General features: G+C 42.9%; 1 protein-coding gene across 1 annotated transcript in view; it reads right to left on the reverse strand.

Moving 5' to 3' along the window:
* dock4 (dedicator of cytokinesis 4) overlaps positions 1–16,024 on the reverse strand; it is a 370,374-nt gene that overhangs the window by 10,410 nt on the left and 343,940 nt on the right. Inside the window, exons 46-52 of the mRNA XM_059978246.1 lie at positions 15,618–15,738; positions 12,359–12,440; positions 12,099–12,208; positions 7,338–7,410; positions 6,299–6,340; positions 5,208–5,324; positions 2,499–2,578 (exon numbers count right to left, since the gene is read on the reverse strand). Coding sequence (XP_059834229.1) covers positions 2,499–2,578; positions 5,208–5,324; positions 6,299–6,340; positions 7,338–7,410; positions 12,099–12,208; positions 12,359–12,440; positions 15,618–15,738 — 625 coding nt within the window. The remainder of the gene's footprint in view (positions 1–2,498; positions 2,579–5,207; positions 5,325–6,298; positions 6,341–7,337; positions 7,411–12,098; positions 12,209–12,358; positions 12,441–15,617; positions 15,739–16,024) is intronic.

Consider the following 16,024-nt stretch of genomic DNA (forward strand, 5'->3'; position numbering starts at 1 on the left):
TGCTAATTCTTCATCACCGTGGATTCAGCTAAGAACACTGGTGTCATCAGCAAATTTATATGTGGTATTGGAGCTGTGATTAGGCTCAATCAGAAGTATAAAGCAAGCAGAGCAAGGAGCTAAGCACACAGTACAGTGGTGCACCAATGCTGAAGAAGATTGTGGAGGGGATGCTGCTTTTGAATTGAACTGATTGGGGTCTGCAAGTGAGGAAAAAGAGGATCCAGTTACACAAGTTGGTATTGAGGTCAAGGTCTTGAAGCTTATTAATTAGTTTTGAAGGGATGATATTATTGAATGTTGAACTGTAGTCAATGAAGAGCATCTTGATGTGTGTATCCTCACTGTCCAGATGTTCCAATGTTGAGTGAACAGCCAATGAAATGGCATCTGCTATGGACCTGTTGTGCTGGTCCTCAACAGACAAACTGGAGCAGATCCGAATCACTTCTCAAACAGAAGTTCATATGTTTCATCACTAACCTCTCAAAGCATTTCATCTCAGTGGATATACAGTAAGTGCTACTGGATGATAGTCATTGAGGCAGGTTACCACTTTCTTCACATGCACCAGTATAATTGAAACCTGCTTGAAGCAGGTGGGTCCCTCAGGCTGCCAAAGTGTAAAGTTAAAGGTATCAGAGAACACTCCAGGTCTTTAATACCTGGCCAGGTATCTTGCCACGGATCCACCCTCATGAAGGATGCTCTCACGTCAGCCTCACTGACTGAAATCACAGAGTCATCTGGGACTGGGAGTTCATAAAGATGCCTCCATGTTTTGACAGTCAAAATGAGCGAAAAAGGCATTTAGCTCATCTGGAAGTGAACCATTATTGTCACCTATATTGCTCGCTTTCACTTAGTTGGAGGTGATAGCATCCAAGCCCTCCCATACCTGTCAAGCATCCTTAAGTGATTCAAGTTTGGTCTGGAATTGCCACTTTGCATATGAGATGGGTTTCTGGAGATCATACATGGACATCTTGTACCTCACTTGGTCACCAATGTGAATGCCACTGATCTAGCCCTCAGCAGATTGAGGATCTCATGGTTCCTCCAGGGATTCAGGTTGGAGAAGACTCTGAATGATATTGTGGGAACACACTTATCTACAAATGTTTTTATAAAGTCTGTGACAACAGTGGTGTACTGGTTCAGATCTACTGAAGAGTCCTTGAATATGGCCTAGCCCACCAACTCAAAGTAATCCCACAGCCTCCTGCAACCACCTGTTTTTTGTCTTCATCTATGGAATCTTTAGCCTCTACCTGTATGCAGATAGAGAGAGGACAGCCAAGTGATCAGATTTCCAGACATAGTATAGTATGCATTTCTAATTGTAGTACAACAAGGTCAAGCGTACTGGGACCCCTGATGCTGCAGGTGATATGTTGATGATATGGGGCAGATATTTCTTCAAACAAGCATGACTGAAGTCCCTAACAATGATTTGAAAGGCTTCGGAATAAGCTGTTTCTTGTTTGCTGATGGTGGCTTTCAATATATCAACTTCTTGTTTAACAATGGCCTTCAGCAGTACGTAAACTGTAGTCCGGATCATGGAGGAGAACTCACTTGGTAAGTAGAACAGTTGGCACTTAATCTTTTGATGTTCCAGGTTGGGGGAACAAGACTGCAGCAAGACCATTGCATCCAAGCACCACAGAATCGATCTTGGAACACGGTCAACAACCTTTTGCCTTCTCCAAATCAGCATCCCCATCTATCCTGTGTATTGAGAAGCCCTCGGTCTTACCGATGTATCAGATGTATCTGGAGTGAGCCATGGCTCTGTGAATCAGAGAATGTAGTAATTCCTTATTTCTCTGCTATACTGCAGGTATATTCAGTTCAATTCAGGTAAGATGACCTTGGAGGTCATCAATCTTGTTCTTTAGCAACTGTATATTTGCTAACAAGATGCTGGGTCGAAGTTTCATGCACCTTGGTTGTATCCTGGCTTTGAGTCCTCCCCTCCTCCCACTCGGTCAGCAGGAGCGACGTACCCTCATGCACTTGAATCGTGCCCAAGAGTCAAGTCTGCAGAGTCTTTCGGAAGATCGTGAAATTGCTAGTTTGTTAAGATGATTCAAAATTATGTTACTTAAAGGGAGATTATAGGCTGCAGACGGCAGTGAGTGTAATTCAAAGGAAGTATATTTAGAAGGTTTGTAAACTGCCTGAACACATTGCTGTGGTTCACCAGTGTCATCTTGGGCAAGATGGATGGATAAATCAATAAACTTGGTAAACATACATCTGTAAATACATTAAATTGATTTTTTAAATCATAATTTATATGTAGCTATCCTCCACACTTGCGAAAAAATGTGTAATCATGTTCCTACTTCTGATTCATTTATTTTTCTAGTTGCATTCTTACTCTTTTTTTAAAAAATTAGTGATGCATTTTTCCTTCTGATATTCAAAGCACTAAGTTAAATTATTTGCACCTTCTGAAATACATACATTTCTTTTGTAATCAAAACCCATACCTTATGAGGAGATCTGGGAAGTGCAGGTGGAGTATCAAATGCCTGTGGAGAAAAGGATCTGTATGTCTTTGCAGGTGAACCTGTATTAGCAAATTAAAAAAAAATTCTGGTTTTCCAATGGAGAAATGATATCTGTAAAGTATTATTTACTGCAACATAATGGAATTAGTGTAATTCATAGTTCATTACAAAACTAAAGCAGTTAACAAAGGACAAGTTCTTGGAGTAACATGTTTTACTCAGTTTGATTGTACATAAGATGTCCAAGTACTAAAAACACACATGGAGATAGTGGCAAGTTGTATCTGCTTTGTTATTCCATTTTTCCTTTATTGGATGCTTACGTATTTCACTATTTCACCCCCATTCCATCAACATGCCAACAACCCCTTCACCCTCCCCATTTGGTCATCCTACTGAGCAGGGAACAAGAAAAATAAGTAGTAACTGCTCATTATCCTCCTTTCTTGATTACAGATTAGCTTTTAGTTAGTACTTGTTAAGTAAACAGCCATATCAAAAGCATTTAACTGTCTGTGTGGAATATATTTTCCTCGAAATTTAATGTGCATAGTTAAAGTGCCTTGAATTAAACAGCAGGTTCTGTTAGATATTCTTCACCTCCTGTAAGATCACACAAGTTTATCAGCTGAATGGCTTAGATCATAATTTCAATGAGATAAAGGCAGTCCAGATATCTAATGTCTGGAGATACAAACCTTCATTCAGGACCTAGATGACTATTTATAAACATATACTTGGAGTTTTAATTTTGTTTTTTTTTTAAGAATTATAACTTCAATGGTATTGATGATGTGTTGACTATTTGAAGATCTGATTCAAAGTGCTGCATGATTTCATTGATAGCTCATCACCTCTCAAAAAATAAGGTGATTCCTTAAAAAAAAGCTTGCAGCAAATTTAACAAGTTTATTAAGTTTTTCTCCATAACAGCTGTACTGAACCTACAGACGTTGTAACATCTTGTGGGAATTAATGAGACTATAGGGAATATTTAAAAAATGGGATTAATTTAAGATTAGTGTTTTCATCCTGAAGCTCTGATTGCTTAAAACAAAGAATGTTCATTTATATTGTGTCTTCAATGTAGAAAAACTTTCCCAAGAGCTTTCTGGAGTCATAAGACAATGGTTGAAAAGAAAGACCTTCGAGTCTGAATGTACAGTTCCCTAGAAATGACAATGCAGGTAGGTAGGAAGGTGAAGAAATATATGGCCTGCTTGCCGTTATCATCTGAGACACTGAGTACAAAAGTTGAGATACTACACTGCAGTTGAACAAAACATTGGTTAGGCTGCCCTTGCAGAATTGTGTGCACACTGGAGGAAACATGCGATTAACCTGAGAGGGTACAGAAAAAATATCACTTGTATGTTGCCTGGATTAGAGAGCTTGAGTTATGAGAAGCAACAGGATTGTCTAGTCTAGGTCTGTATTCTCTAGAGAAGAGGAGGTTGAATGGTGACAATCATATAGGTATATAAAATAATGAAAGACATGGAGCGGGTAGAAAGGCTGTGTCTGTCCCCCATGGTATGCATGTCTAAGATTAGTTAAATAGAGGGAGAGGGATCTGAGATGTAATGCTTTCACACAAATAATAATTGACATCTGGAATGAACATCTGGACAAGTACTTCGAATGAATAAAGCATAGAGGGACATGGAATTAGTGCAGGCAACCAGAGTTTGGATGAATAGGCGTAATGGTTGGCATAGATTTGGTGAGCCTGTTACTTTGCTGTGCAATTCTATGATTTAAACCAAAGGAAGTTTTATTGGAATGTCTTAAAACTTTATGGATACAGAACAGAAGAGGAGATTTTCAGAAAAAATATTGGGAGCATAGAGGTAAAACATCTGAAGGCATTGATGCTGGGATGAAGAAAGATGTTTAAGAAGGCAAAGGCAGAGGAACGGAATGTTTATGGCTGAAGTTGGAGGGAAGGGATGTGGTTGGCATTGTGGGAGGAAACTTTGGAGCCCTGAATAATTATGGTGGGATAGACGTGACAAAAAGCAGCACAAGTGCAGTGATAATAAATATTTGACATTGAACGACAAATTGCAAAGAAGGTCACGAAAGCCAGAGACAATGGATAAATAAGTTAAATGCATAAAGTGATTGGTCAACACAGTTTTTTTATCTCGTTGATATTTTTTAGACTAAAAGGTGGAATGATCATGCCCAAGTATCTTGGAACAGGTGATTATCAGGATGCCAAATGGGTGGATGAGAATTTACAGTCCATATCATATAGGAACATTGAAAGAGGAGTCAGGTAGTCTTTATGAGCAGGATATGAAGTTAAGCTGCATCATGAGGACATGGGAATGAAAAAAAATACAAACTTAATTAAATTATCCAAATTACATAAACTTCATCTGGTACTCTTAAAGTCTCTGATTGATGTTATGAGAATGATATTCTGCCACCAGTCCATACACTCCAGGACACACAACAAATTCATCGAAACACTTAATAAACATCTTGAAACTATGGCGAAGCAAATGAATGCGAAGCATAATTGAATTTCATGGAAATTGCCTTTGATGGACTAAATTACGAGCAGTATTTACTTGTATTTTTCCCTATGAGTTTTCTATAAAATTAACTTACAGTGGTTATATCAAAATACCCATGGTTTGTAGATTCCAAAACCTGGAGTTAAACTATGTGACGTTTTACCTGTCTGTGTTGGTCTGGGTGGGACAGGAGGAGACACCAGTCTTGCATTGTCTGGTACACAGGGTCGCGCTTCCTTACCACTGTCTAGGCTCCAACTACTTGGAGTTGGGTTCATTACTATGGAAGAATATGTGCATTGTTTAGTGGGGTGAAACATGTCCCTAATTAAATGTATTACATTATTATACAGTTACAGTTATTATTTGTTTTAGTGGATCATAGTGATGCACACTGATCTATTTGGTTCCCTATATTTGAATATCATCAACTTAAACTTTTTTATCTTTATGTTTAAATCTCTTTAGGACGTAGCCCATTTATAAATTTCTAACTTCCTCTATCCCCAGGTCATTCTGACAACTTTGGAACGGTTAACTGTCCTTGTTTCACTTTTCATTTCTTCTTTTATCCAAATCCCATAGCTCTATAATTTCCTCCTCAAAAATCTCTTCCCTTTTTGACTATATTTTTGGATATCTCTGGTAAACGTTTGTTCAGTGTCCTTTTATGAAGAGTTTTCTGATGAAGACAGCATACCAAGTGCTCTTGCAAATTAGCTAGTATTTTAATACGGCCCATCACAGCTGTAAATTGACTAGTACTACATCCTGAAAATATTTATACGAATATCTGCCAATATGTAGAAAGCACTTTGATATAATGGTCCCATGCCTGTCTTGAGAACAGAAGACTACTTAAGATGGGAGGGGTTGGAGGCTCTGCCACTTTTAAGTTAGGAAGCTAGAAGAACAGTGTTCTTCAGTCTCTGGTGGCTTTAACAATATCTGCTTAATCTGTGACTTTTTGGCACAATAGACAACATTATAAAACAATCAGGTTGTTGAGCATACAGGGCTATGCCAGTAGGTACTGGTTTGGATAATAGGAGCAAGGAAATGGAAAGATCCAAATAGTGAAGGGTGGGAGAAATGTGGCTCGGGGACTGGTGGATTTGGATTAAGACTGGGAACAATTCCACTGGAACTTGCTGTTGTCTCATTCCTCCATTATCAATGTCCAGCAGGAATGCAACTTCAAATAACAGTTCTATGGCATCTATATAGTCATATACTCTCAATGACTATACCTACCTCTAGGAGTGGGATGCTGTCCGCCACAGCCCTGTATTGCCTCTGTGGGAGAGATTAGTATGGAGTGGAGTGGTGATTGAGACTTTTAACATTCCATCAAGACAAAATGGCTATTTTCAGGCCTTCAATTTCCCCTTAATCTTTTAAAATTTAAGTGCTTGGCAAATCAGAAGACATCTGCTAATCTAATTTTCTAATCTACTTTTCTTTTATTTGCAATATGACATTCATAATTCTCTATTATATTACCATAGAGTTGCACATTCAGAAATGTGTATATTATCTAAACTCCCCCAAGAAAAGACTGATAAAACTTATCTTAGCGCACAGAGTAATTATATCAATATACATACACAATTATAAGAAAGTGAAAAACCATCTGAGAATATAACTTAAAATTGAATGGAAGGAATTTGACAGATGAAGCAGGGGAAACATATTTAAAACCGGTTTCAGGTACACACACTCTATCAACATTATATTTTTTCTTACAGCTGCATGGACCAACTATTGGCCTGAGCAGGAAATTATTTTGTTTATTTATTTTTACAAGGCCTGAAGACTGTGCAGCACTTTAATAAACATAATATAAAAGAAAATTCCAACAGTGCGGCAACACTTCAGTTACTCTACAGCCACGCACCCATGCAGCTTAGAGGGAACGGTACTCTCTACACAAAAGCTATCAACATATTGATCAGACATCCCAGTAGAGTGGAGAAAGTGAAAGAAATAGGAATTAAAGTAAGCCATTCAGCTCTTTGTAAGAACTCTAACATTAATTAGAATTATGAACGATCTTCTGCCTCACCACCAACACCTCTACATGCACAAACCCCACATCCTGTGATTCCCCAATTGAGCAGTGGAGTGGAAATTCTATAATAGTTTTAGATACATCCTACAAAGTTAGATACTCTAATTTTTATTTTTATTCTTGAATTTCAGATTGGCCAAGTTGTACTCCATTGACTAATCCAGTACAACAGCTAACCGTTGTAAAATAATGTAAAATAAGAAACATTAGCACAAGCCCCACCTTTCTCAGGTGCAGATAAATTAGGATCACTTCGAGGCATGCAGGAGTCACCAATTTGCTGGGTAAGTGTCTGCTAAACAACAAGAATTTATTGGAAATAACGTTAGAAGTGATAATTCAAGCACGATTATAGGTTGAATAAAGGAGTAAAATACAATGTATCTGCAAGAAATAAAACAATGCTGTAGGGTAAAATTTGACAAAATTTGACAAAATTATGATCTTTATCAAAATTGGTCGAAAACAAGTGATAGTTTTGAAAAGCAGACTTAAAATTGAGCTTTATCAGTTTTTCTTTTGCAGAGTATAAAAATTTGCACGTGATAAGGTTTAAAATGGAAACAGAAGATTGCAAATGCTAGAATCTGGAGCTAAATGAAAATAAGCTGCTGGAGGAACTCAGTGGGTCAGTATTCGGTGCAGGCAAAGGGAGAGTCGATGTTTTGCATTGAGACTTAGCATCAAGACACCTATCGAATATCCCGAGGAACCTATCCCTGGTGGGGTGGTGGATGAGGACAAGAGGACCCTATCCCTGGTGGGGTGGTGGATGAGGACGAGGAACCTATCCCTGGTGGGGTGGTGGATGAGGACAAGAGGACCCTATCCCTGGTGGGGTGGTGGATGAGTACCAGAGGAACCTATCCCTGGTGGTGGGGTGGATGAGGACAAGAGGACCCTATCCCTGGTGGTGGGGTGGATGAGGACAAGAGGATCCTACCCCTGGTGGGGTGGTGGACGAGGACAAGAGGACCCTACCCCTGGTGGGGTGGTGGATGAGGACAAGAGGATTCTACCCCTGGTGGGGTGGTGGATGAGGACAAGAGGAACCTACCCCTGGTGGGGTGGTGGAAGAGGACAAGAGGACCCTACCCCTGGTGGTGTGGTGGATGAGCACAAGAGGACCCTATCCCTGGTGGGGTGGTGGATGAGGACAAGAGGAGCCATATGCCTGGTGGGGTGGTGGATGAGGACAAGAGGTGCCTATCCCTGGTGGGGTGGTGGATGAGGACAAAAAGGACACTACCCCTGGTGGGGTGGTGGATGAGGAGAAGAGGACCCTACCCCTGATGGGGTGGTGGATGAGGACAAGAGGAACCTATCCCTGGTGGGGTGGATGAGGACAAGAGGAACCTATCCCTGGTGGGGTGGATGAGGACAAGAGGAACCTATCCCTGGTGGGGTGGTGGATGAGGACAAGAGGACCCTATCCCTGGTGGGGTGGATGAGGACAAGAGGACCCTATCCCTGGTGGGGTGGTGGATGAGGACAAAAGGACCCTACCCCTGGTGGGATGGATGAGGACAAGAGGACCCTATCCCTGGTGGGGTGCATGAGGACCTACCCCTGGTGGGGTGGATGAGGACAAGAGGACCCTATCCCTGGTGGGATGGTGGATGAGGACAAGAGGAACCTATCCCTGGTGGTGTGGTCGATGAGGACAAGAGGACCCTATCCTGTTGGGGTGGATGAGGACAAGAGGAACCTACCCCTGGTGGGGTGGTGGATGAGGACATGAGGAACCTGTCCCTGGTGGGGTGGTGGATGAGGACGAGGAACCTATCCCTGGTGGTGTGGTCGATGAGGACAAGAGGACCCTATCGGGGTGGATGAGGACAAGAGGAACCTACCCCTGGTGGGGTGGTGGATAAGGACATGAGGAACCTGTCCCTGGTGGGGTGGTGGATGAGGACAAGAGGACCCTATCCCTGGTGGGGTGGTGGATGAGGACAAGTGGACCCTATCCCTGGTGGGGTGGTGGATGAGGACAAGAGGACCCTATCCCTGGTGGGGTGGTGGATGAGGACGAGGACCCTACCCCTGGTGGGTGGTGGATGAGCACAAGAGGACCCTATCCCTGGTGGGGTGGTAGATGAAGACAGGAGGAACCTATCCCTGGTGGGGTGGTGGATGAGGACAAGAGGAACATATCCCTGGTGGGGTGGATGAGGACAAGAGGACCCTCTCCCTGGTGGGGTGGATGAAGACAAGAGGAACCTACCCCTGGTGGGGTGGTGGATGAGGACAAGAGGAACCTACCCCTGGTGGGGTGGATGAAGACAAGAGGAACCTACCCCTGGTGGGGTGGTGGATGAGGACAAGAGGAACCTATCCCTGGTGGGGTGGTGGATGAGGACAAGAGGAGCCTATCCCTGGTGGGGTGGTGGATGAGGACAAAAAGGACACTACCCCTGATGGGGTGGTGGATGAGGACAAGAGGAACCTATCCCTGGTGGGGTGGATGAGGACAAGAGGAACCTATCCCTGGTGGGGTGGTGGATGAGTACAAGAGGAACCTATCCCTGGTGGGGTGGATGAGGACAAGAGGACTCTATCCCTGGTGGGGTGGTGGATGAGGACAAGAGGACCCTACCCCTGGTGGGGTGGATGAGGACCTATCCCTGGTGGGGTGCATGAGGACCTACCCCTGCTGGGGTGGATGAGGACAAGAGGACCCTATCCCTGGTGGGATGGTGGATGAGGACAAGAGGAACCTATCCCTGGTAGGATGGATGAGGACAATAGGACCCTATCCCGGGTGGTGTGGTGGATGAGGATAAGAGGAACCTACCCCTGGTGGGGTAGATGAGGACAAGAGGACCATACCCCTGGTGGGGTGGTGGATGAGGACAAGAGGAACCTATCCCTGGGGTGGTGGATGAGGACAAGAGGAACCTATCCCTGGTGGGGTGGTGGATGAGGACAAGAGGTACCTATCCCTGGTGGGGTGGTGGATGAGGATAAGAGGAACCTACCCATGGTGGGGTAGATGAGGACAAGAGGACCATACCCCTGGTGGGGTGGTGGATGAGGACAAGAGGAACCTATCCCTGGGGTGGTGGATGAGGACAAGAGGAACCTATCCCTGGTTGGATGGATGAGGACAAGAGGACCCTATCCCTGGTGGGGTGGTGGATGAGGACAAGAGGAACCTACCCCTGGTGGGGTGGTGGATGAGGACAAGAGGACCCTACCCCTGGTGGTGTGGTGGATGAGGTCAAGAGGAACCTATCCCTGGTGGGGTGGATGAGGACAAGAGGAACCTATCCTGGTGGGGTGGTGGATGAGTACAAGAGGAACCTATCCCTGGTGGGATGGATGAGGACAAGAGGACCCTATCCCTGGTGGGGTGGTGGATGAGGACGAGGAACCTATCCCTGGTGGGGTGGTGGATGAGGACAAGAGGACCCTATCCCTGGTGGGGTGGTGGATGAGGACGAGGAACCTATCCCTGGTGGGGTGGTGGATGAGGACAAGAGGACCCTATCCCTGGTGGGGTGCTGGATGAGGACGAGGAACCTATCCCTGGTGGGGTGGTGGATGAGGACGAGGAACCTATCCCTGGTGGGGTGGTGGATGAGGACAAGAGGACCCTATCCCTGGTGGGGTGGTGGATGAGTACCAGAGGAACCTATCCCTGGTGGTGGGGTGGATGAGGACAAGAGGACCCTATCCCTGGTGGTGGGGTGGATGAGGACAAGAGGACCCTATCCCTGGTGGGGTGGTGGACGAGGACAAGAGGACCCTACCCCTGGTGGGGTGGTGGATGATGACAAGAGGACTCTACCCCTGGTGGGGTGGTGGATGAGGACAAGAGGACTCTACCCCTGGTGGGGTGGTGGATGAGGACAAGAGGACTCTACCCCTGGTGGGGTCGTGGATGAGGACAAGAGGATCCTACCCCTGGTGGGGTGGTGGACGAGGACAAGAGGAACCTATCCCTGGTGGGATGGTGGATGAGGACAAGAGGACTCTACCCCTGGTGGGGTGGTGAATGAGGACAAGAGGACCCTATCCCTGGTGGGGTGGTGGATGAGGACAAGAGGACCCTATCCCTGGTGGGGTGGTGGATGAGGACAAGAGGACCCTACCCCTGGTGGGTTGGTGGATGAGGACGAGGAACCTATCCCTGGTGGTGTGGTGGATGATTGGTGTCTCCAGTGCCAATCCCAAGGCTGTGCAATTCAGTGTTTACACTGGTCTGCACACGTCATCTTGTTACAGTTCAGTTCTCAGTTCAGAGTTGACAAATAACTTTCACCTCCATCCCATCTTGTTACTAAGTCCACTGCTTTCTACTCTCTGTTCAAAACATAAAGTGCACCTTTATCACAATAGGTTAATCCAAACTAACTGTTTTTTGAGAGGTGGGCAGGTGACACTGGAGAACCAGAGGTCATATTTGGTTTCCACAAGGCCTGGTCTGGTATATAGCAGCAGGGTTGAACAATGTTTATATGATTCAACCAAATGAGGAGGTGAGTGCCCAAACCAGTTGTCCTCCATGTCCATTCAAGTCTGCCGTGTTTAGAGTTAAGGGAGCTAAGATTTTGGCTAGACCAAGAAGCAGCCAGGGCTACTGAGGGTAGACATTTTGATAACTTCTAAGGGTCAAAGGTGAAGAGTGAGATCTGGTTGGGGAGCCTAATCAAATAAAGATTATGCAGAATGGAGTTCTGAATGAACGAAATTGGAATCTTTTCAGGGACATGAAGAGTGGGGAGTAATAAAAGAAAGATACAGTACATGGTCTTTCTCTTCAATTTGTTTTGAAGTAGACACTGATACAACTTTGCCATGGCCTAAACGCTTCATTCTGAATGGAGTTGATCCACTTCACTTCACATACTTTACTCATCCATATTAGCAGTTTAGCAAAATCATGAAATACTTAGCTTTATTAAGTTTGAGTATGTGTGTTTGCAATCTGGCTTATTCGTAAGAAGTGCTGACACTGGCCTTTTCTCGTGGTCTGCTTACCTGTGCTGGCTCCAAGGAAATTGGATAAATGGCACTGCAGGGCCGTTCTCTGGGAGAAAGACACGTATTTTCTCTTGTATGTTTGTGCTTATCAGAGAGCAATGGGGAACCTACAATACATAGTAAGAAAACATTTTCTCAAAATTATTTGACAATTATCATAGCCTTGCACATTTTATAACTTTCAGCAAAGAAATTGACCTAGTGCTTTCAGATTGAATAAAAAAATAAGTGTGGTTAAGGCAACTGAGTAGACATACCTCTAGCACTGGATGGAGCTGAGCTTGTTACATTCGGGGAGGCTGAATGTGTGGAGCTTAAGCTTGAGGTAGACGGACTTGCCTACAAATGGTACACAATGCATTTATTACTAAAGACAATATTTTGCTTTGAAGGGATAAAAACACAATATACAGAAGTCACTGATCTAAGAGAGAAAAAGCTTAGACATGAGTGGGTCACCAACCACTGCAAAGCAGGGCTCTGTGCAGTCATTTCTTTTACCTTGGGAATGAGAAGTACCGTAATCAGCAAAAACTTGAGAGGCAGCAGAGTCTTGTGCACACTGGTCTACCTTGCTGTCAAAGCTATTAGACTTCTGGAGGTTAAAGTTATATTTGCATTTTGCTTACTGTCTCAGGACTAAGCAACTGTCAACACATTTTGCATGGAGTGAAATGTGATTTTTTTTTGTGTGGGTTGTCTTGTATTACTCTGGAATTGCACCAGGCACTTGATGTGAGTCACTTCAGATAATTTCATTATTGGACATGCAGTAATGCTGCTATTATTTGTGTAAGGTTCCTATCAGAAGGATTGTTGTTTCGGATGACTGGTTTTCTCTTCACACTCCTAATTGGCTTCTGTCAAGCCGCTCCTCCAGCTCACGGCCACATCGATGGACCGCGGCAAAGCCGCCTCAGATCTTGGTGACAGGGCATCTTTAAACCAGGTGGAGAGCATACTGGGTTGAGGCAGCCAAGAGGAAAGCTGGGGTTTGTTGGGCACCCCATTGGCGTAGTGTTTGAGCTATTTTGGGATGTTAACATCTGAGTCTATTTGCAGCTGTCCATTTTTTTCTGGTAGTGGTAGTAAAGCTCAGGAAGAGTGAGGTAGGGTCATCAATCACATCTCCGCCGGGTGGGACAACGCCACCATTTAGTGTGTTCGTCATAGGAGTCAAACTTCTTCAAGGTTATGAAAGGTTTTCGCGATTTGAGCCGGGAAGTCAGAGAACATTTTCAATGATTTTACAAACTGGAATGTTGTTGCATGTATTTTGGATACATGCTGAAGCTGCTCTTCTACGAATCTCTGGGAATGCTATTCTGCTCACTGTCAGGAGCCACTGGACAGGTGTGGACTTTAGCGTCCTGAGATTATTCTTATAGAAATACTGAGCTGCATATTGATGATGTTTGTGTGAGCACTTTTCTCCCAGGTGAGTGCTCAATATTCAGCAACTGAGAAACATAGTGCTCAGCTAGATGTTCGTACAACTGACTGGTTAGCACCCCATTTGGTTCCTGCCATCTTCCTGGTCATGGCCACTTTGGATTTTGGTTTCTTTGCAATATTTTGAAGGTGGATCTTGAATCCACCATTGATCCCTCCAGGGCCAACATTGCTTTTGTTGTGTAGCACCAGGATGGGACCTCAACAAGGTTAAACGTGTTTCTAGACTTGGTCCAGTACTTTCATAGCCATCTTTCACTATTTTAATTTATTTATTTGGAGATACAGTGCAGAACACACCCTTCCGGCCCAATAAGCCCCACTGTCCAGCATCCCACTTGCTTAAATCTAGCCTAATCACAGGATGATTTACAATGAATAATCAACCTACTGACCAGAATGTCTTTGGACTATATGAGGAAACTGGAGTACCCTGAGGAAACCCACGCGCACACAGGAAGAACATACAAGCTTTCTCACAGAGGATGCCAGAATTGAACTCAGACTCTCTGAGCTGTAATAGCATCACACTATCATAGCATCACTTCCAACTGAATGAGTCACTGAAATAGGAAGTACTTAAGCAGTACGATAGTATAATGAAATCATACAGTCCGTTTTCTTACATGGCCAAGCACAAGTGCTAATGGCCCACAACTTGTTCACTGCTGAAAATATTCTGAAAATTAAAGTAGAATGAACAATTGAGAGCTTGCTAGATTGCCAGTTCAAATAACTTCTGCCACCTTATCAGTGTCATCAGCACATAGAAATTCCTTAAAGACTGCCTACCCTTTTAAATTACCGGAAGCAACAGACCTTTCCAGCAGCATTCATTTCTTATCCCACCCTTCCCCGAATGATAAAATCTCAAATCATATTACCAGCTGCTCCCAGAAACTGAAGGAGATGTTTTGGAACCAACAACTGTTGCCCTGGCTGGCCAAGGAAATTCTAGCCAATGAAGCCACATTCAATTATAGTTGAAATTACTGGAGTCTGTTCTAGAGCAGCATATAATTATCTTACTAAACAATTCAATGCTAAAAACAGATGCTGCCATTCTTGTGCAGGCATATATACCTGGTTCTGAACATAGGACAGCCAGTCCATTCTTAAGAAGTAGATAAAAATCATCCGGATGAAAGATGAAAGCCAGATTTAAAAATATATACAAAGATTACTTTTAATTTAAAGCATAAATAATATTGTGTTTGATAACTCATAAATTGGTTGAGTGATAAACTTAGGAACAGTTAAAATAAAATTAATGAGTGCTACATCACAAGACGAATGTTGTTAATAACAATATGGTAAAAAAACAGTACCTCGCAGCGCATTAAGTATTTTCTACAGCATACAAGTGTGAGATTCACTAGAATGACTGTTTTCAAGAATACACTTATGAATTATTGAAGGAATACAGAATGCTTCAAGATAAATATCTGAAAATAAGAAAGAAAACAGAAAATAGCCTGAAGGGAAATCCAAATTCAGTGTAGCTGAGTTGAAGGGATAGGAGGCTATAACAGGCTATAATACTGTGCTCATATTTCTGGAGAAAAGATACTCAAGCAGCAATTAAAATTGAAAATCAAGTTTATTATTTGAAAGAGAAGAAATGTCTAAAAAGAGTGCTTTTTATTTAATATTTCCCCCAGTGTTATTGCATCAGGCATAAACACTAAGCATTCTTAGTGTTTCTGAATACTGGAATGATCATAGGATCTGAGCTGAAAAAAGATGATTAAAAGATGTCCTGAATTCCAAAACTTCTAAAATATTGATGGAGTGTGGCATTTTTACAGTGCAATATGGTCAAATATTCTTTTCATACAGAGGTTCCATGGGAATGGAACTCAAGCTGCTGCTGATTCATTCAAATTATCATTACCTCACCTGCAAGGTGCTCCTGCTCATCAATTGTAGTGCTGTGAACATTCTGAGACTTACAGAAACAACATTGCATAGCAGGTATTTTACTAACTCAGATTACCTGCGTAAATGAAAGGGTGTTTACTAAAATGGTTACGGTGATTTTTATTTATAAAAGACATGATATACCTGCATATGAAAGACTTCATCAGAGCTTTCAGACTGCCCGGTGATGTTGCTAACTTCAGCTGATGCTTGAGATGACAAGGATGAAGAAGAATATCTGTTGAATGCTGGATAACTTAATGGGCTGCAATAAATATCAGAACACATCCCAGCATTAGCAGTGAAAATGTGATCAGTTCCTGAAACTGACAGAATAGATGATTATTGAATAAACATTGAATGAATCATTTTTATTCTCCAAAATCTCACATTGGAATAATAATAGTTAAATAATTATTGAGTGACTAATCTTTATTCTACAAAAAACTCCACTACTGTATTCAATTTTTCTTTTTGATTGATGTAACAACACTAGACAGTTTTGCAGTGAGGATATTTAGTGCCCAGCTGTATGGAAATAAGTTAAGAGT

This window comes from Hypanus sabinus, chromosome 8 (assembly GCF_030144855.1).
Source record: "Hypanus sabinus isolate sHypSab1 chromosome 8, sHypSab1.hap1, whole genome shotgun sequence".
Classification (NCBI taxonomy): domain Eukaryota; kingdom Metazoa; phylum Chordata; class Chondrichthyes; order Myliobatiformes; family Dasyatidae; genus Hypanus; species Hypanus sabinus.